At 42.3% G+C, this 21,555-nt stretch overlaps 1 protein-coding gene across 4 annotated transcripts in view; it reads left to right on the top strand.

The window, feature by feature from the left end:
- LOC140594628 (uncharacterized) overlaps positions 1 to 21,555 on the top strand; it is a 312,713-nt gene that overhangs the window by 137,688 nt on the left and 153,470 nt on the right. For all 4 annotated transcript variants that reach the window (XM_072729032.1, XM_072729030.1, XM_072729033.1 and 1 more), the window contains exon 3: positions 100 to 300. In XM_072729032.1, coding sequence (XP_072585133.1) covers positions 100 to 300 — 201 coding nt within the window. The remainder of the gene's footprint in view (positions 1 to 99; positions 301 to 21,555) is intronic.

Genomic DNA, 21,555 nt, shown 5'->3' with positions numbered 1-21,555 from the left:
ACACCCCCACCCCAGCACACCGCCCTCCCTCCACCCTCATTTCTTTTCCCAGGTGGTCCATATTAGTGAATATACTGTTTTTTTTTTTTTTCCCCATAGGATTTGCATTTGTTCTTCCAGGAGTGTCTAACTGGATGTCCTCTGCAAATTCATCAAATGTGCCATCTTTTCCATCATGTGGTCATCTCCGGGATCATCATCGAACATCCTTCTCCACCACTCTGGTCCATGGATGGTTGTTCTCTTTTGTCCATTCCACCAAATGTCCTGAACACTGTCAGAAGAGGGAAAAGGCTAATGGTAAGAATTATTTTCTACTCTTCTTTGAAACACTTCTTTACTTTTAAGTGCTGCCAGCATGAGATTTCTCTTATGAGTGGGTGGTAGGAGAAGAGTTCACAAATGTTGATTTTGGATATTAACATTTTCGTGATCTTTTTTGGATTCCTTTCATAGTAATGCATCAGGAGGAAGAAGGTGAAAGAGCACATTACAGACAACTTTTGTGAACGTGCAAACGTTTTTAACATTCTGAGCTTCAGATGCCAGCATCTGTTGTCTTCTGGATGTCACCCCTGGCATGACCCACTAGTATTCTTTTTTTAAAGATTTTATTTATTTATTCATGAGAGACACACATAGAGGGGCAGAGACACAGGCAGAGTGAGAAGCAGGCTCCATGCAGGGAGCCTGACATGGGACTCGATCCTGGGACTCCGGGATCACACCGTGAGTCAAAGGTAGACGCTCAACTGCTGAGCCACCCAGGCATCCCAATCCACTAATATTTTAGACTCGGTATAGCTAGAGGCACACTCATTCTCTCTGTTCTACTATAATCTTTTCCTGCCAGTCTGGTAATGAAAAATTAATGTCATCATTTATCTGCTACCCCCATGCTCCACTAATCATTCATTTGCTGTGCAAGTTACTTGCCTTCTCCTCTAAATATCTGCCAATCTGCCACCTCCCTCCCGTTATTTTATCTGGCCTCTATCATCTCCAGCTGTGGCTCGTTCAGTCCCCTGCTTGCAGGGTTGTATTGGTTACTGGAGATATCACACCTTGCCCCTACCCTCCTGAAATGGATCTCATTGAGTTTTACATCTTGACTAAAGGGCACATGGTAGGCTTTTTAGCATTTCATATCTCATTTCCCTGATTGTTCCATATCTGGATTCACTGAAGTCTTTGATTAGATGTTTCTTGTCCTGATCTAGTTCCTGAGAGCATCTCAACTGAACCAGGGTGCATGTAAATGTTCTCCATCCCTCTCTTCCATATCCAGTGGGCACTTAAAACGAAGTGACTATCTGGGGCCAGGAAGTTGGGGGCTCCACGATTACCTCCAAGTTGCTGTATCTCTTATTGTTTCCTGTACCATGCAGACCCAGTTCTTTGTGTGTCACTGTTTGGTGGTATGGTTTGCAGGTCTTCCATCCACTTTGTATTGACCCAGTTGCAGCTTTTACGTGGGCCTCATTCCTTATTTTTTTGCTCAGTTACTTAATATAATAATCTACTCTTCCTATGTGGCTTCAGCTTGGACTTCTATTTCTTTGTAGCTGAGGTGCCTTCATCTGAATCATTCTTACCAAGACTGGTAATCGTGATACCCAAAAGCCCTTGGCGAGTAACTCTTTGCTCCCTGTGTATTGTTTCTAATGGTCACCATAGCAAATTTCTGCAAACTTAGTGGCTTAATACAATAGAAATTTAGGTGTTCACAGGGCCACACTCCTGACAGAGGCTATGGGAGAATCTGTTCCTTGTCTTTAATAGCTTCTGGTGGCTTCTTTGGCCTGTGGTGGCTTCCCTCTGGGATCTCCATCCGTGGCCACATTGTCTTCTCCCCCTACCTCCCTCATAGGAGTGTCCTTATGAGTACATTTAGGGTTCAGCTGGATGATCCAGAATAATCTCCCCACCTTAAGATACTTAACTGCATCTGCAAAGTCATTGCCAGAGAAGGGATCATGTACAGTTTCCAGGAATTAGGATCTGTTATGTTCAGAAGCCATTACTCAGACCACTATCCCATGTTTTACACACCTAACATGGGACATTTCCTTCTCCTGGAAGCCCTGCTCCTGACTATTCCTGAGCCATGGTTAAGCTTGCCAGGCCCTTTGGCTTCTCTGGCCTCCTTATCCACCTCCCCTGCACCTGGAACATTATATGGAGTTAGAGAAAATATCAAGTCCCTTTTCAGAAATGTCACCCTGTGATGCTCCCTCTCTGTCTCCCACAGAGGCCTTGCCAGTCAGAGCCTCCTGAATGGTCTCCTGGCTCTTTAGTTAACTAGGACATACTTCGACATTGTGTGAGGTATCGGCTGCCTTCTACTTAGCCAGAATGCACTTTTCCCTCTTTGTCTGTGCTTGGTAATGTATCATTCATTTGGTATGGTTCTGTTCAGATTCCCTGAAACTCCCCTGATCCCCTTCCCACCCTCCTCTTCCATGCGGAATTCATTACTTCTTCCACTCTTCTTCCTCAGCACTGTGTTCATATTTCACTCTAACCCTTACCACATTGTATTCTATTTGATTGCATCTGTGCCTCCTACTCGCTAGACTCTGAGAGCCAGAATACAATAGTATTCATCTTTTTAAAAATTTAATGTGACATACAATGCGCAAGTGCTTGACATAATATAGAAATAAATGTAATGTAAGAAACAAGTATTTAATCAATTCAGATATCAAATTTTCTGTAATTCAGACTATCCTAGGGTATATAATATTCAATGCCCTTCTCCCAATTTCCTTATGAATCCGGAAGTAATCATTCTCTTCAGGTGAGCATCCTTGTCTTTTCCAGCTTCTGGTGGCTGCTGCTCTAGGGCCTTATGATGGCTCCATTCAGAATTGACCTCTGTGATCACTTTGCCTTTGTACAGTCCATGTTGGCTTTTGTCTCCAGTGCAAATTGATTAAAAGCATTCTAACTTAATGTATTCCTCACTTAAATTTTTATTCAACATCAGGGGGTCATTACACTTACTCCTCAGTGGAACCAATTTACCTTTATAGGAGAGTTTACTGAACCTGAGACTATAGTCAAGGGATGGTCATCTTGTAGATCTGGACCTTTAGGCAAGAATTTGGAGTTCCATCTGTCAGGGTTGCTTCTTTCAACATATTGGCAATCTGTTGAAACAAAACTTGCTTTATCTTTTCTTTTCTTTCCCTGGATATTTTGTTTTATCTGAATAGGCCTGAACTGGAGTTATTTTCCCCACCTCTTCCCCGGAAGCAAGCTGGAGTCAGATTTGCCCACTGCCTCCCTGATTTTAAATGTTATGCCCCACGGGCTGTCTACTGTGGAGTATTGCCTGTGTCTGTTTCCTATTTCTATAGCCTTGAGCATCTTAGGACTTCTGTAGAGGGTACTGGTATTTTATTACATCGCATGTCTTATATTTATGAGAAACTCAAAGGGCTTTGAGGATTTTCTTTCTTGGTATCTAATCTTCTAACTGCTCTCTGAGGTAGACAGCGTGAAGTGTTATCTCCATTTTGCAGATGTTATAACAGAGGTATAGCACAACTTGAGGTAGGCCCTGCAGCAAATCAGAGGCCAAGTGCAAAATGGCTCCCTGACTTTTAACCTCCATTTTTCTCATCTGGATGCCAGATGACTTAATTTTAATTTTTACCACCTATGCCCATTTGGGTTTTGCTTAAAATGTTGGCAGCCTCCTAGAGTAGATGGAGCTACAATTTTCATGTGAATTTTTCTGTCTTTTGTGTCCCTTCTCATTTGTTACACACCTATACTCGTGTGTGCATATAATAAAAAATTATATACTTTCCTTCAAAAGAATTTGCATACAAAATCAGGTTCTGTGAAGGGGTTGTTTGGTATGGGAATGGTGTGCAGATGTGCAGATATAAGAGTCTGAGACTTTTGGACTGTCTTCCTTGCCATTTGAGTATACCTCATTGGCATTAGCCACAGACATGAAAACATAAAAACATAACTAGTGACAATAGGAAATGTAAGAAAGTAACAGTAGGTACTCACAGCAACAAATGTTTTCTATTTAGATAATTCTTGAGGCAAATGACAGGATCCCCAAAGTGGGCTCATACTATGACTTTCATACACTTGGCGTCAAATGTTAAGAGTTTTCTTTTTTCTCACTCAGAGGAGAGTTAATACATTTTTTTTTTTTTTGAATTTAAAATGCTACTGCACACATGCTTTCTAGATGAGATTGGCCTGTTTAAAGAGAATGTCTTAAGGGGCTCTGTGGGTGCCGCATAGGGCGTGTGGCAAGGCTTCTTTCTTCCTTATGACTGAGTTTGGAATGCCCCCATCTTTCAGCAAGTGGCATTAATTATACCATTGCTCCTAGAGCAGAAAGAGCAGCCTGGTGGGGTGATTTCCCCACAGTTTCTGAGTCTCTAAGGCAGTTTCAGTTTCTGGTTGTGGAATGGGGGTGAGGCCTGGCTCTGATCAGCCACCTTAGGGATCAGCTTCAAGACAGACCCCTGATTTCCCTAAGCCCCGAGAGGGGATTTGAGAACCTGGTGGGGGATGCAGCTTGCTGCCCTCCCCTCTGCCTGCCTTTCCTCCCACCCACTACACTTCTGAGCACCACCCAGCTGCAGTGTTTCTGCCTTGCAACCATTTGGAGCAGCTGGGATGGAGGCCACCCAGGGCTTCTGTGAGCTGTTGTGGCTGCAGGTCTCCTATTGGCCAGAAGCAGAGAGGGTTCTCACTTATCTGCTCTGAACATGGGTGGCCGTGATCTCTTAGGATAATGCAATTTCTCACTGCCTGGGGGTGGGAGCTTATTGTCCTCCTTTCCAGCTTGTTGTTTGAAGCTGGTTCCTAAGGCTTCCGGCTTTTGCTGACTCACAGACACACACTGAAAAACTCAGTCCTTCCCCCCGCCCCACACCCCCATCCTCATTTAATGGTTTTTCAAAATGACTAAGAAGATAACACATCTCCCTACGAAGGGGTAATTGGCTGAGGTCATAAATAGACCTGGTTGTGCACGCAGGTCCAAGGCTGAAAATCCTCGTCTTCCTCTTTAGCTGCTCACTATTTCCTATTCTTTTCCTGTCTCCTCTCTTGTAGTGTTCCTGGGCTGAGCCACAAGCCTCAGGGTGGTTGGCAGGCAATTTCAGGGGCCTCTCTCATGTTGGGGGGACGTTGTGCAGATGAACGAGGTAGGGGATGGTGTCCTTGTGTCCCTAACAGAACACTGCCATTCCTAGTGGACCTGTGATGAGGAAGCATCCTCCCCCCACCTCTCTCACTTGTGCTTAACTGTAGTGAATGTGCGGGAGGAAGCCAATTCCCGGTGTGTGCACCTGGGCACTTTGTGGATTCTCTCCTAACGGCGTGCCATGAGAGCAGACTGGCAGCTGATGGGTTTCCAAAGCAGAAGATCAAGCTTATTCACAATAGAAGCTTATAGTTTTAGAAACCACATGGATAGGAGTGCTATAATTTTGCAAGATTTGGCAGGCATCCGTGAACCCAGTAGCCACAGTGACTGAGCCTGGAAATGTAGAAACTCAGCTTTCCTTCTTAATGACTTTTAAACCATGTTAGCACATTCTCAGGGTCAGTTTCAATACTTCATTGTACTGATATATATATATATTTTCTAGCAAGAAACTAATGGTCTTCAGGTGCTTTTATTAATTGAGGAAGAGGTGAAGAGTGTCGAGACAGCGCTGCTAACTTGGTAGCATGTGTAAACTTCTTATAATTATCACTGTGTAGTGGTTGTGCACCAGGAAAATTCTAATTCTGTTAGATCCCTTATTTTGTGTGGGGGGCCACTACTTGCCCGAGTCAGTAAGTCACTTAACTGGTAACATGTGCACCTTTCTCAGTGATCGTTTAGACTAATAACAACATACAAAAATAGCTTCTATCCTCTATTTTATTGTCATCCGTTCATGAAAATACTGCCAAAGGGCTGGAAAACAAAATTTTCTCATGTTTTATAACATGGCTACCCAGGGACCCTGGGCCTAATTTGTCCTTAGTAATTTTCAAAAAGGACTCTGTCCTTTAGCTCCCCATCAGTGTGCAGAGTGTCTTAAAGCAAGCTGCAGCCTGATATAGACCCTCTGCCAGTTTCTAGGCCATGGAAGGTTCTGGAAAGTGGATCATTTTCCCCTTCTGGTAGATACGATGTAAATTTTAGATGGTGTGTGCGTGTGGGTACATGTGGTGTATTTGTGTTTGACATATATATACATAGCTCCTAGTACAAAACTCGTAAAATCTTTTGGTTTCACTAAGGCTTGTCTCCAATGTTTGTGCCTTGAATACAGATTATAATAAATAGAGGCAGGCTCTGTCTGGAAATGCTGGACATCTCTGCCTGAGTTAGAACTCTTGTTCCAGGCCTCAGGGGATAAAGACAGTGAGTTGTTTTCTAGCTTGCCCTGGAGCCCTTGAGCCTTTGCAGATGGACATAGCTGCTTTTCTCTGTGTGCAGAATCTTGCCTCCAGCCTCCCACGGTGTGGGGAGAGGGGAATGGGAGGAGGGAGATCTATCTATCAGCCTCTGCTAAATGTCAGCCACTGTGCTGGGTGCTATATATGCATTTCATGGCACCTATACCACAGCTCTGAAAGTATGTATTTTATAAGAGAGGCAGTGTAGAGCTCCAGAGCTGGGACTGGAGCCAGTCCACCAGGATTTAATTACAAATTTGCCACTCTTAGAGTATGTGATTTGTTCATGCCTCAGTTTCCCCATTGTGAAGTGAGTGTAATACAGGACTAACCTCAGTTGCTTGTTGTTGAGATGTAAAAAAATTTTTGTTAAAGATTTATTTATTTATTCATGAGAGACATACATAGAGGCAGAGACACAGGCGGAGAGAGAAGCAGGCTCCTCACAGGGAGCCCCATGTGGGACTTGATCCAAAGACCTCAGATCACGATCTGAGCTGAAGGCAGATGCTTAATCCCTGAGCCACCCAGGCGTCCCATTTGTTGTTGAGGTTAAATAACAAATTGTAGAGTGCTTAGAAGAATCTCTACCACGTAGCTTTAGAGAAGTATTTTGTAAGTAAAGAGGATAGAAATAGAGGTTAACGTGCCCAGTTTGTAGAAGGAAGTAGCTGGGTTAAGGTCAGAACCTGAGTCTGTTAGCTTGGAAGAAATGGTCTTTCTACCTCACCGCTCACCCTACTTCCTTTTCTTCCTCGTTGTATTTGAGTTGGTATCTTAACTCCGTTCTCTTCACTCCTCCTCACCTTGCTGGGTCAGGGGTGGGTTTGGTCCCTACATCATTCTGGTTTTCCCATTTGTTTGGCCTTGTAGAGACATCCTCAGGCCTATGAATCAGAGCTTAAATGTTAAAGGTGGTCCATGGAGACAGGTGAGAACAGCTCTTTCCTCCAAAAGACTTTGGGGTTGGAATGACCACTTTAGTTGCACAGTCAGTGTTTTAGAATGGAAAGAACAGTCGTTCGTTGTTCTATGTGTCAGTTCTTCTCCTCCCTCTCCAACACGGAAGCATCCTGTGAGCAGCTTCCACGGCATAGACTTCCCACCATGCCAAGCCTTTGACTTTCTGCTGAGCACATACATAGCAGCTCAGGGGTATTTGAATTGAGGAAGGAGAACATCACATTTAAAAGCCTCTTCCTGTCTCTAAACGTAAAATGCCATGGTACAGCATTTTTCCTTTTTTATGGTGGCAGGTTCAAGAGTTTATAGGCCAGATTTTGGGATCATTGACATGTCCTTTGCTTCCTCTGGCAATCCCTTCCGCAGTTTCCATCATAAGCTTCTGTCTCTCTCTCATAGGCCTCCTAATGTTGAGGAGTTGGCTTGGACCTGTGTATCTTATGCCAGCTCTCCTTCTTTTACACTCTCTTAAGAAACGCTGCTAAAGATGTAGAACATATTTACAAAGTTCTTAGGTGTGGCAATGAGGAACATAACATTTGGTCTCCAGAAATGAAAATATAGAAGGGATTTGATTACTTTTGCCTCTGTCCCACCTATCTTACCTACCCATGTCCAGTTGACTTTGGACAGGAGTTTTCAATAACGTTCACATTTATGTAAACTGCAGTGGTTTTTCTTTTTTTTTTTCCCCGACTAAGGATACAGGGTCTTTAAGGCAAGACAACACTATTAATAGCATGTGGATGTGTGTGGTTTATTTTTGTTTTCAAAATGGAAATGTTTCTTTGGGGTTTTGGCATGCTCTTTGATATGTTGAAAGATGAGAAAGCATCATTTGGGAAACTCAGCACTCATACCATATTAGGAAATTTACAGTGCTTCAGATTTCACATTTAATGTTTTAATTGCCTGGTTTGGTAATAGAAAAATTTCAAACTCCTCTCTTTCATTTAAAGTTACCACCACTTTCCCCCCTCTCTTTAGCGGTGGGTTGTTTCCAGCTTCTACTTCCCACTCCTGGTTCCCATGTGGACTGAGTAGTTGAGAAAGCAATTTGTCACATGTTATCTTGAATGACCATGTTGACTTCTGACACATGCAGTTGTTTCCTGGGACCCTTGTAAGTATGCTAAAGGTGTGACCAAACTGGAGCTGTGTTTTTGAAACTTTTAGGCTCTGTTTGAATAGAGGGTGCTACTCTGAATGTTCTAGAGAGTACATACAAAATCAAAGAGAATGCTGCCATCTTGATCTGGGGCAGTATTTGAGACATACACTTAGCATTACAAGAGATGGACATGCAGATGGAGATGGGATGACAGAGTGGAGAAGGAACAGAAGTTGAGTAGTTCATGGAGTTTAGGTGTTCTGGAAAAATCAAGACCTGAAATAAAGTTAATATTTACTCTTCTTATAAATCTCTTCCTATGGAAGGAACAGTAGTGGAAGGATTTCTAAAAGTCATTTCTTGTGGACAAAAAAATGTGGAGAGAACAAGCCCATATGTCATCTTTAGTGTCCCACAGAGTCATGAGGTTTAGAAGGGAAATGTGCTCTCCTCTGGGGGAATTGAGGCTCCATCACTAGGCAGCTGAGAGTAGGGATTATGTTCACTTTTCATGGACCACTCTCTCTAAATAGAGTTCCAATTAAAATGTCTATTTCATGTTTCAATATCCAAATATAATTTTTAATTATAGAGTAATCCATGCTTAGTGTAGAAAATTTGGAAAATACAGGAAGACCTCCAGAAGAAAATAAAAATAACCTATAATTATATAAACCAGAGAGAATTTGGATATTTTTTTTAGTATTTATTTCTATGTGCTTATGTCTGTATGCATTTTTATTTAAGTAGGATCTCACTGTATATGTGTTTGGAATTCTAATTATCTTTCTGTAATAATAAACACAGTATTTAATGGTCATATTGTAATTCTTCATAAGTTTATCCCAGAATTTCCCCCATGGCTTTTCTGCTGAGCTAATTGTGGTCGGGGTGGTTTATTGTGTCAGGTTAAGCACTACCAGGAAGAGCATGGGGAACCGAGTACTCAGCAAAATGTTGTTGATTGATCTCACTGGTGGCAATTTGTCTGTTTTGTCTATATTTCCTTTTGCTTTTCCATTTCTTCTATCGTTCATTTTGTCAAGCTTTAGGATCACTTGGTATCCTTGTTTCATGTTTCCTGCTTGTCTCCCTCTCTCTCAAGCATGACTCCATGCCCTCTTCATGTGTCCTGTTCAACTACCACAGAACCTCAAAGGCTTTAGAAATGAAGTGACAAGGTAATTTTTTCCTGTCATTTTTTTTGTTTTCTTGGTAGCCTAATCAGTGCTATTTTCTAATTCTTAATATGCTTCTTTCATCTTTCCTCCTTTGCCAGATTCCCACATTTTATAACCCAGATGTGGCTCTCCTCGTCGTGGGAGGTCCTCCCCACATTTTAGAAAGGGGATGTGGAATATATATATGTGAAGAATTTAGAGATCAAGCAATGAACAGTGAAATGTGGGCCCTTGATGTACTAGGAGATCAGGAGGGGAGAGATGAGTGTGAACTAGTTTATTCAAGAAAGGCTTCATAGAGGGGTGCTTGGCTGGCTCAGTTGGTAGAGCAGTTGACTCTTGATCTTGGGGTTGTGAGTTCAAGCCTCATGCTGGGCATACATCTTAAAAAAAAGGTGACTTCATAGGTATAGGTGACATTTATCATGGATATGAAAGGATGGCAGGATTTACATGGAGCATAGGGAAAGGGAAGGTATTAATGATTGTAAAGGCAATAAACAAAGGCCCACAAACTATTAGTAGCAGTGTTTTGTGGAAATAAATATGGTAGATAAGTGCAAAGTTGAGGTAAGGAGGATGTCTATGTATGATGGTCAAAAGGGGAACATAATGATCTCTCCGAAGTCAATATATGTGGTCGGTGGAAGCCCACCATGAAATTCTGTAACTCCTTTCTAGACCTGCTACACAGGTCTCTTTAGATTCCTGACTACTGCTGTTCCCGCAGTCATTATTCTAGCTCCTTCTCTCTTCAGTCTTCTCCTGAAAATGCCGTTATGTTCAGACAACAACATTGTCACAATGAGTTTCCCAAACACTATCTCATTTGACACTCATTGGACAGGCACTGCTACTCCAATTTAAAAGCAGGAATCCGAGGTTCAGTGAAGTTTAGAAACTCTCCTGAAAAGTAACTTAACAGATAGCAGAAGCAGACTGTGAGACTCGGGCCTAGATGTGGTCCCTGCCCCTTGTGATCAGTCATGCCAATGCCTGTCATGTAGGCCCTTTCTGTTAACTCATGTGCTTTTTCACTGGTTCACTCGTTTTTGGCAGATCTTGACTAAGTACCTCCAATGGGCAGGACCCCAAGTTATGACAAAGATGCACAAAGTTTACGTCCTGTTTCCCCTTCCATTTGGATAGGATTCTTGATGCCGAGCTGTCTGGTACAGTCTGCATGGGTGGTGTTGTGGATGTACCGCAAAGGTACTTTAAGGCTGAAATTTTGGGAGGGACTTAGTTTCCCGGGAGGAGAAGTGATATGTTAGCTTTGTATTGGGGAAAAAATTGGGGGATTCCTTTGTAGGAATCCATGCCTTAAAGGGCCAAAAGGTGAGAGAGGGTGGTGGTTGGTATATTTGGGTGTTCAAAAATAGTCAAATTTGCCTGGAATCTGGTGTGCCAATTAGGAAGCAGTAGAAGATAAAACTAAAGAGGTAGGTGGATCCGGGGTGGCTTCGGAAACCATGGTTAGAGACTTAGCTTCTCAGTGCAGTGGGAGGGGACATCAGGCCTGTGGGATTGGCCCAAGCTTGCCATGTCAGAAGATTCCTCTGATGCAATGGGAAGGGTAGTCTGCTGAAGAAGAGCCATTAGCAGAGGTAACAAGGTAACCTCTTCTTCAGGGTCTGGACTAGTGCTCTGAAGCAACCTGAAGCCCGCTCTTCTGGAGCAAAGCTTTATGAGCTGGAGAGCAGAGAAGGGAAGTCTGCTGTCCCAACACGATTCTGGCCCAAATGCACACACCCTATTCCAGTTCCTTATAACATCTGTGAAACTGAAGTTAGAACATAGCCTCAGAAGCCATAATGTCAACAGAGATCTGGCATTTTGACTACCCTTCTCCAGGTAGATAACCAAAGGCTGAGTTTGATTTCATTAAAATGGTATACCTTCTCCTTTGTCTTCAAGCCATGGGTCTTAAAAAAAGGAAGTTATTTAAAAAAAAATTATTTTTCCTAAAAGTTGAGAATTGTGGTCAAGTAACCGTATATAGCTAATGGTAATAAAACCGTTGTAAAACAAAATGGAGCTCAGGAGCTCTTCATTACACATCAGGTTCACAAATAGGAGCTTGCTGCAAGGTCAAGCAAAGAAGCTTGGTGGAAATGTATGTCCTTCTGGCCGACAGGCGGCGAGCTCAGGCTGGCAGCGTAGCTGGACTTCTGTCTATGAGAGCTGCTCTTTACTATGTGACGAAAACATGTTTTCTCTTGTCCTTTCTACATTTTGCTCATAAATAACTCCCTTTAGAGACCACTTCTTGAATGTGTTCTTCCCTTTCCTTCTAAAAAGAGACATGATAGATTATCACAAAGAGCTGGTGGGGAAGGATCCCACAGCAGAAGGTGAAGGAGCCACCTGCAAGCAAGGGTCCTTACAGTCCCCTGGGAGCTCTGAACTTGCTGGTCCCCCCCCAGCATCCCTCCAGTGGCCTCATTGTTTCTCTTACCTGAGGGGAAAGAGTATGTGACTCTCCTGGCTGCCTTGCAGTCTCGTTGCCATGGAAACTTCCATTCCACACACCTGATTCACACATCACACTTGACTCAGTCCAGACAGAGGTCACAGACTGGCATTTGCCCTTTGTTTTCCCCTTCTTGTGTTTTCCAGGCACTTAGAAATGTATCTTGAGAGGTGAGAGGGTGGGCAGTATCATGTGTGACCAGGCTTTGTTGGCAGGGGAAGAAATTTGGGAGTTTCAGAAATCATAACTGTGAAGGGAAGAGCAGAGCAAATGGGAAAGTCTGTATAGTTTTAAGCTTCTCATGCAAGGAGAGGCTTTGATTCCAGGCTATCTGAAGGTCATTTTCTGGATTTTTCAGGTGAGATGGGAAACGAGTAGAACGGATTCCAGAAGCTGTTGCTCCTTAGTGGGTTTTCTGTCCCATTTTCACCAAATTATCCACTAATCTGAGGTCTGTGTTGTTGAGTCTGTTGAGTGTGTAACCTGCGTGTAGTCCAGCCATCAATTACAGCTGAGTCTTAAGAATCAAGTCCTCTAAAAAAAAAAAAAAAAAGAATCAAGTCCTCTGATGATATTTCTCATACTATGGCTTGACTTTTATATAAAGTACACAATTTTAGAAAGCACCAATAATTTTGAGGAAAATATCATTAAGGGTCAGCACACGTGCTGGAATATGTTTCTGTTTCCTTTCTGATTTCTTTCTTCCTCTTGAATAATAACTCCTTTAATATATAACCTGGAGAAAAGGACCTGGTAGGAGAGATTAACGTTCTTTCCCAGCCAGAATTTTTTTTGCATAGATTGAGAAATTTTCCTTTGATTCCTGTTTATAAGGCCAAGTTTCAGAAATTAAAAAGACGTTCACTTTGACATGGTAATCATTCTCCCTAAAACGAGATTTCAGACCTTTCTGTGGCTCAGTTAGGTGTTACCCACATCTTGGCAGTGGAGTTAGCTAGTCAGTGGCTTACCTGTCTTACCAGTCTTACCCTGCTTGCTCTTCTGGTTCTTCCAGTTTGCAAATTTTCCTCCCCTTCAGGTGGCCTCAGTTTACAAAGTGTGCCCTCACAGCAGTCAGGAGACCTAGTTTGTAATCCACCAGGCCTGAGTGAAAAATCTCCTCTCTCTTGTATTGGGCATATATATCTTCTTTTTTTAAAGATATTATTTATTTATTCATGAGAGACACACAGAGAGAGGTAGAGACACAGGCAGAGGGAGAAGCAGGCTCCATGCAGGAAGCCTGATGTGGGACTCAATCCTGAGAACCCGGGATTATGCCCTGAGCCAAAGGCAGACACTCAACTGCTGAGCCACCCAGGCGTCCCGGGCACATATATTCTTTAAGTGTTTATTTAAATTCCACTTAGTTAACATGCCATGTAATACTAGTTTCAGGTATATGATATACTGATTCATCAATTCTGTGCATCACCTGGTTCTCATCACAACAGGTGCACTCCTTCATCCTCATCACTTGTTTCCCCCACCCCCCTCCCCTCTGGTGACCATCAATGTGTTCTCTAGCATTAAGAGTCTGTTTTCTTGGTTTGCCTATTTATCCCTCTTTTGTTTTGTTTCTTAAATGCCACATGTGATGAAAATCATATGGTATTTGTCTTTCTGCGATTTCACTTAACATGATACTCTCTAGCTCCATGCATGTCATTGAGAATGGTGAGAGTTCATTTTTGTGTGGCTGAGTAGTTTTCCATTGTGTGTGTGTGTGTGTGTGTGTGTGTGTATACACATATACACCACTACTTCATCCATTTATCAATCGATATACAGTGTTGGGCTATTTCTATAATTTGGCTATTGTGGATAATGCTGCCAGAAACATTGGGGAGCATGTATCCCTTTGAGTTAGTGTTTTTGTATCCTTTGGGTAAATACCTAGTAGTATAGTTGCTGGATCCTAACGTAGTTCTATTTTTACCTTTTTGCAGAACTTCCATACTGTTTTCCATGGTGGCTGCACTAGTTTGCATTCCCACCAACATGGCAAGAGGGTTCCCCTTCCCCTTGAACGTGTTTTATCAGATGCAGTTTCCTCATCTGTGAAATGGCATTAATAACTCAAGGTTGTTGTTAAAAATACTGTAATTTAAAAAGCACTTTGCTGGCAGCCCGGGTGGCTCAGCAGTTTAGCGCTGCCTTCAGCCCAGGGTGTGATCCTGGAGACCCAGGATTGAGTCCCACGTCAGACTCCCTGCATGGAGCCTGCTTCTCCCTCTGCCTGTGTCTCTGCCTCTCTCTCTCTCTCTCTCTCTCTCTCTCTCTCTCTGTCTCTCATGAATAAATAAATAAAATCTATTTTTAAAAAAATAAAAAGCACTTTGCATAATGTCTGCTACATGATGTCTATTCTTGCCTTGCTAGATAATTTTGGAAATGACATTATAGCATCTGAGAGCATCTTCTCACCACCGCTACAACTGAATTTGTTGTTGCTGACTTAGGCTTGGACGAAGATAGACGTTGGGCTAAGAATATGAGTGGTGGATTAAACGAACTAGAGAATTCTTTGTGAAAACAGAGTGTGTGCACACCTTCCCTTCTTTCTGACTTGTGTGAGCACCCTCAGTCTAGTTTTTGAATCTCACTGCAGGTTTGAGCCACAAAATGAGAAGGTTGTACCCTTCACAGAAGGCAAAATGCTGTCCTAGTGACCGTCTGGTTTAGAGAGGGGTGATGCTCCACCAAAGTTCCCAGGCAGTCATGTGCGTGAGAATTTCCTTTTTGATGATCCAAGAGCCATTCACGTCTTCCTGTTTCCTCTGGAGTCTCACCTCCTTTGCCCTTCTTTTCTTGGCATATTGTCTTTTTTTTATTATTGTGGTAAAATATGCATAACATAAATACATCATTGTAACCATTTTTCTATGTATAATTCAATCACATTAGGTGCTTTCACGTGTTGTGCAACCATTACTGCTGTCCATCTCCAGAACGTTGTCATCTCCTCAGACTGAAACCTCCACCTATTAAACAATAAATTTCTATTCTCCGTTACCCCCATGGACAGCACCCACTGTTGCTACTTTCTGTCTCTGAATTCCAGATAGATGATTCGTATTAGTAGAATCATGCAGTCACAGACTGTTGTGACTGGCCTATTTCACTCAGCATAATATCTTCGGGGTTCATCCATGTTGTAGCACATGCTGGAATTTCATCCTTTTGGGGTGCACCTGGGTGGCACAGTTATTGAGCATCTATCTTAGGCTCAAGTTGTGATCCCAGGGTCCTGGGATTGAGCCCCACATCAGGCTCCCGGCATGGAGCCTGCTTCTACCTCTGCATATGTCTCTGCCTCTCTCTCTGTGTGTCTCTCATGAATAAATAAATAAAATCTTTAAAAAAATAATTTCATCCTTTTCAAGTATTCTGATACCACAGTTTGTTTATCCATTCATCTGTCAGTGGGCATTTGGGTTATTTCCACCTTTGACTGGTGCGTAAAGCTGTTATTACATTGGTGTGCAACCATTTGAGCACATTTTCTTCTTTTATTTTGGTAAAAGATGATGAGATGTTCTGTTGTGTCAGGGTCCTCATGTGGATTCTTCGTTATCTGGAGCATTGATTGTGCCATGCATTTTCTTCTCATTGTGGTAAAAATACAACATGAAATTTATCATTCTGATCATTTTTAAGTGTACAGTTCAGTGATGTCAAGTATCATTGACATTGTTGTGCAACAGATTTTTCAGCTTTTTCATTTTGTAGAAGTATAACTCTGTACCCTTTGAATGGCAGCTTTCTTCGCCACTCCCCTGAGCCCCTGGCAATTGCCATTCTACTTTCTGTTTTTATGGGTTTGACTACTTTGGATATCTCATATACGTGGAATCAGACAGTATTCTTTCAAGATTGTCTTATTTCGCTTGCCACAATGTTTTCCAGCTTTATCCATTTTGTAGCATGTGATAGTTTTCCTTTTTTAAAGCTAAATAATTTTCCACTGTATGTATATAGGACATTTTGTTCATTCATCTTTGGACAGTCATTTGGGCTGCTTCCACTTCTTGGCCATTGGAAATAATGCTGTAATGAACATGAACGTGGATGTGCGTATATCTTAGAGATCTATTTTCAGGGTTTTTTTCCCCGTTGGTATGCAGATTGAGAAGTGAGATTGCTGGATCATATGGTTATTCTATTTTTAATTCTTAGGGGAATCTCAACGCTGCTTTCCATAGTGGTTGTAGGATTGCACACTCCCAACAACCATGCGCAAGAGGGTTCCAGTTACACCATATCCTCACTAGCCCTTGTAACGGGGTTATCCTGATATGTGTGACCTAATATTGTGGTTTTGATTTGCAGTGAATGTTCTTATAACAGTCTTAAGGTATTAAAAGTAAACAGTTGGGCTGAGCAAATAGGTAGACTCTGGATACCAAGGAGCCTGGAAAACTGCAGGCTCCCCGATGAGCTGTTTCATCTCTTCGTGACAGCTCCTTGCCCTCTGTCTGCTGGGTCTTCTGCACAGCTCAGTCTCCCCTGAAGGCCTGGGGGTTGAGCTTGATGTCAGTGGTGTGGCCTGGCCGACAGACAGTCTGTCGCCCGCTCATCCTTTCTGAGTCCTGGCTGATTAGTAAGCATTTTCTCAGCAGCAGATGAGTCAGAATGAAATGTAGCTCCAGATAGAAATTATTTCAAAAACCACTATGCCTCACTCCTTTCTAACCATTCCTATTGACTATTTCTATGTTGATTTAAAAATATTACTGCTGGGCGTGCCTGGCTGGCTCAGTTGGTAGAACATGCGACTCCTGATCTTAGGGTCATGAGTTTGAGCCCCACGTTGGGTGAGGGATTACTCAAAAATAAAACTTTTGAGAGAAATAGAAAAAATAAAAAGAACACTGATAATCTTAAGTCAGTATTCATTCATTCTTTCTTTCATTCATTCAACAGCATTAGTGGAATATACAGAAAGAACCATGCTGTCCAATAGAAATGTAATATGAGCCATATAGGTGATTTTAAATTTTCTAGCAGCCTTGTTAAAAAAGAAAAGCCCAACAGGTAAACCAGTTTAACTGTACATATTATTTAACATGATATATCCAAAATGTTATTTCAGTATGTAATGTATATAAAAATGGACGAGACAGTCAACTTTTTCATACTTAGTCTTTGTAATATACTGTGCATTTAAAATTGTAGCACTCCTCAGTTACGTTTGGCTACATTTCAAGTGCTTAAGAGCCACAAGCATCTAGTAGTCACTTTATTAGATGGAGGACCTAGCAGACTCAGTCAGGGGCACGAAGCCTTGCAAAGGTCAGCCCTCGGCTCTGCCCCAGTGTGCCAGATGCACTGCTAAAGAATAAACACGGTGTTGTGTGCTCAAGGGAGGGAGATGTGCCTCGAGGGTCACAGCAGCCCAGAAGAGGGGATCCCTGCAACCGATGTGGATTGTCCTGCCATCTCTAGACCCCATCCCTTTGAGCTACCTCCTCATCGGAGGGCACTAAACTGGAGTTCTGCATTGGACCCCAGTCCATCAGACATTCACTTTTTGCCTCCTGTATTAAGAGCCACTGTCATGTTTACATTTAATTACAGGCTCTGCTCTTGCCACGGGCCTGTGAGTTGTGATTTCAGCTCCACATGCCAGTGCTCCCCACCTGCCCCAGCCAGGGGCAGAATTGCCCACCTATCCTTGAGGGGACTTCCATTTAACCAGCCGCACCTCTTCACTCCTTCACACCTGCAGAAGGATAAGAGTGTGGCATGGAGATAAGGAAAGGAAGGAAAGCATTGTGATTTTTTTTTTCCTTTGTCCAGATACCTGTCCACTCACCCCTGGGAAGTGACACTAAGAGTTGTGGGTATTAATGGAAAGGTCATTGTCATCAAATGAGCTGTCTTGTGGATCCATCCTGAACCCCTACTGTGCCCAGGTTCTCAGGCAGCTCCTGCAGTTAGGCAAGCCTGTGCATTTCCCCCGCTCCCTGCAAGGAGGAAGGGTGGTAAAGATGTGTTTACAGATAGTCAGCCTGGAAGCACAAGGAAGGGCAGGGGCCACTTCCACTTACCTTCCACCTCCTTTTGGCTTTCTCTTCTGGCATTGCTTAAGGTCAAAAAAGGGATAGGGATTTGGCAGAGCAAAAGTATCGTGGTATTTCCCTACCCCTCCATCTCTTCTCCCTCCTGAAAAGCCAGGGCTGGTTCTACCCTGGTCAGTTAACACTCAGGGACTTGAAATTCCTTTCCTACCACTGATGTGTAATAGGTTTGGACATAATGTGTCTCTCCAGGAGATGAGTGAAGTGGCAGAGAGAGAGGGTCAGATGAGGCCAAGGGACTGGAGCCAGAGTCTTGCCAAATTTGGCATGGGAGCACTTTGGCTGCCGGGCATGCTGTCCTCATGGGAAAGGGCTGCCTTGGGGTGCCATGGTGTTGAATCCCTGTGTTGGTAGGTGGAGTCAAAGACAGTGAGCCAAGAGGACTTTGGGGGAGACAGGGTTGAGTCTGGCCCTTCAGAATGATTGATACTGCTAGCCAAGTCTGAGGCTGTGCTTCTGACATCACCTAATCTCTTTTAATCATATTTTAAACTTTATTAGCATAGATTTCTCCAGGAATTGTATATGCCTCCCAGCCTTAGGAATCGGGTCTATAGCCTAAAGACCCTAAATAATTACCTAATGTAAAGGAGAAGCCAAAGTAAAAAATGTTTCCTCTCCCAGGAAAATAAAATAGATGAAGGTAGAAAAACTACTCTTGCCACTACTCTACACTCACAAAACTCCTTCAACTCAATGTTGGCTTCATAATAGGCCTTAGCAGATAGTATTTTTATTGACAGGAAGTATTATATCAGGTAGGGGGTTAACTCATTGATATGAAAACCGAGGCCACGCTATTTGAAGGTCACACATTTGCTTAATGTTGTTCTGGATCAACGTTCATCCATGGTTTGCTTTCTTGGTTTGTTACCTGTGGTCAGCTATCATCTGGAAACAGGTGATCCTCCTGGAATGTGGTGAGAAGGTGAATGGCAGTCTCATGCTGCTTCATGCTGCCTGCATCATTCACCTCCCTACTTCTCATCCCATAGGTTATCTTTCCTCTCCCATCATCACAAGAAAGGTTAGTACGGTGCTGTAAGACATTGAGGGAGAGACATTACAGCCACATAGCTTTTACTATTGTATATTATTGAAAGTGTTCTATTGTATTATTCATTATTGCTGTTAATCTCTTACTGGGTTTAATTTATAAATCGGACTTTATCATAGTATGATATGATAGTATGATACTATGATATATCATAGTATGTGTAGGCAAAAACAGTTCTCTGTAGGGTTTGGTATAGTCTAGAGTTTCTGGCATCCACTGGGGTCTTGAAATGTATTCCTGTGGATAAGGAGGGGCCACTGCAATGAAAAAGGATCATTGTTACTGCTGTGGCTTACGACCATATACATTTTGCTACCAAAAGTCATTTCCATTTTTCTTAGTTTTACTGCATAGATTGAGTGATTCATTTGAATTGCTTGGACTGGTCAGTAGACCAGACCAGGAGCTCGCCATAGTTCTCACATGGGGCATGGTCTGGCACTGTGAGCTATGGCCAACAGACTGTGGGCTCTGGATTTGAATTACAAATTTATTTATTACAATTGGAATTACAAATTTATGTTCATAGAGCTTTTCTGTGCAAAGATGATCAGTGTAAAGTAGCCCGTAGTGCCTGACAAATACAAAATTATGGGGAAATATTAATTGGTATTAATAATTCTGAAAATGTTGAGTTTAATTGACAATAAACAATTGCCCTTGTTTATTTTTGCCAGTAACTAAGTAATACAATGTTTGGTTAACAGTTGTTTGGCCTCTGAAAAATTCTTTAATTATGTATACTTATTCTTCCCAGCATTGTAGGTGTGTGTGTGTGTGTGTGTGTATTTGGAAGGCCAGTAATTACCTCTTGCAGATGGAGCTGCCCAAATACAATCTTTCCCATAGCAACTGAAAAAACAAAAAATAAAAGCAAAAAAACACCAGGGTTACATAATTGCTGTCACTGGCCTAGGAGAATCGAGATCATGAAGTTTTTTTTTGTGGCTTCTGGCTTTCTTCTGGTTGAAGGTGTTGGTGAAGACACAGAAGTCCTACTCACTAACTCAACAGGATGCTGTTGCTTGCTTTGAAGCGAGTAAATTGGTCACAAGTACAAGTGGGAGGGGAAGTTGAGGTTTAATGAAGGGTCATTATTAATGTTTCCATGGTTTTAACAGTTTAAAAGCTGGGACTTGAGGTGAAGTTGTTGGTTATGGGGAAAACAGCCCCCAGATGTTCAAACATATCTGAAGTTCAGTCTCTCGGTCTTCATTATAATCTGAAAACTGGAAGCTGGTGCTTCTGAATAACAGCCAAGGGGTCACTTCATAACTTTAGCAGCAAATGCTAATTATCCCCTGTTCACGATGGCACAAGATGTAAAAAGCTACAGCACTCTTTCAAATCCCAATTATCTGAAGAAAGTTTGTCTTGGGAGGTGAAAGAACATTACTATTTTGGATTACGAATCCTCCTTTCAAAAAAGATAGTTAATTCCTCTGAGGCCTCGGTGGAAGGACAGACTTTAGCTTTGAGTGAACAAGTGTTCTCTTTTCCTGGCATCCATAAATTGACCTTTATATTCCTTCTTTTTGTATCCCTTTCATAAAGATTGACATAGAAGAGTTCATTTATTTGATTGGAAGACAGAATTGACTTTTCCACTAGAGAGTTGGCCCTCTGGTTCCCAGAACAAAGGCAGAGAAAACTATTAGCTTCCATTCCCAATCCCCAGATGTTAAGCTCATATTTTGTTTTATTTCTAAAGAATTATTTTCTCTTCCAAAGACCCATGAGGTCAGATATAAGCCCAACTCTGCATTATTAGTAATAATCTAGGGGTAGGAAGTAAATGGAGAATTGAAATCTAAAAACCCAACTTTCAAAAATTTCTTGTGCTCAGCTCTTTAAATGTAAGTGTAGGGCAGAAGAGTGAGAGAGATGTTACCTTCTGTGAGTGCCTATGGATTAGAACTCTTGGCATCTGGAACTCTGGCTTAGAAACCAGCCTCTTCCAATTACCAGTCAGCACTGGGCAATTTTTGCAATTTCTTGGTGTTCTGCTTTCCTCATTTGTCAGATGGAGAGAGGGTATTTGTTGTTTTCTGTTTTTGTTTTTGGGTGGTGGTTCTATTAGACAAGATACATATGTGACAGTTTGTAATCTGTTGAACATTCTCCAGATCTGTCTTACCTGTTAGGGGGGACAGGAGGTACATACAACCAGTGGCCTGAGAAAATATTTTATATCTATCACCCTAAATTGTCAAGAGTGGACTGTAAACTAACAGTTTCCATTTTCTGAT

This window comes from Vulpes vulpes, chromosome 12, assembly GCF_048418805.1.
Source record: "Vulpes vulpes isolate BD-2025 chromosome 12, VulVul3, whole genome shotgun sequence".
In the NCBI taxonomy this organism is placed as follows: Eukaryota; Metazoa; Chordata; class Mammalia; order Carnivora; family Canidae; genus Vulpes; species Vulpes vulpes.
The sequence above is the reverse complement of the archived record's forward strand: the minus strand, read 5'-3'. Positions and strand labels throughout refer to the sequence as shown.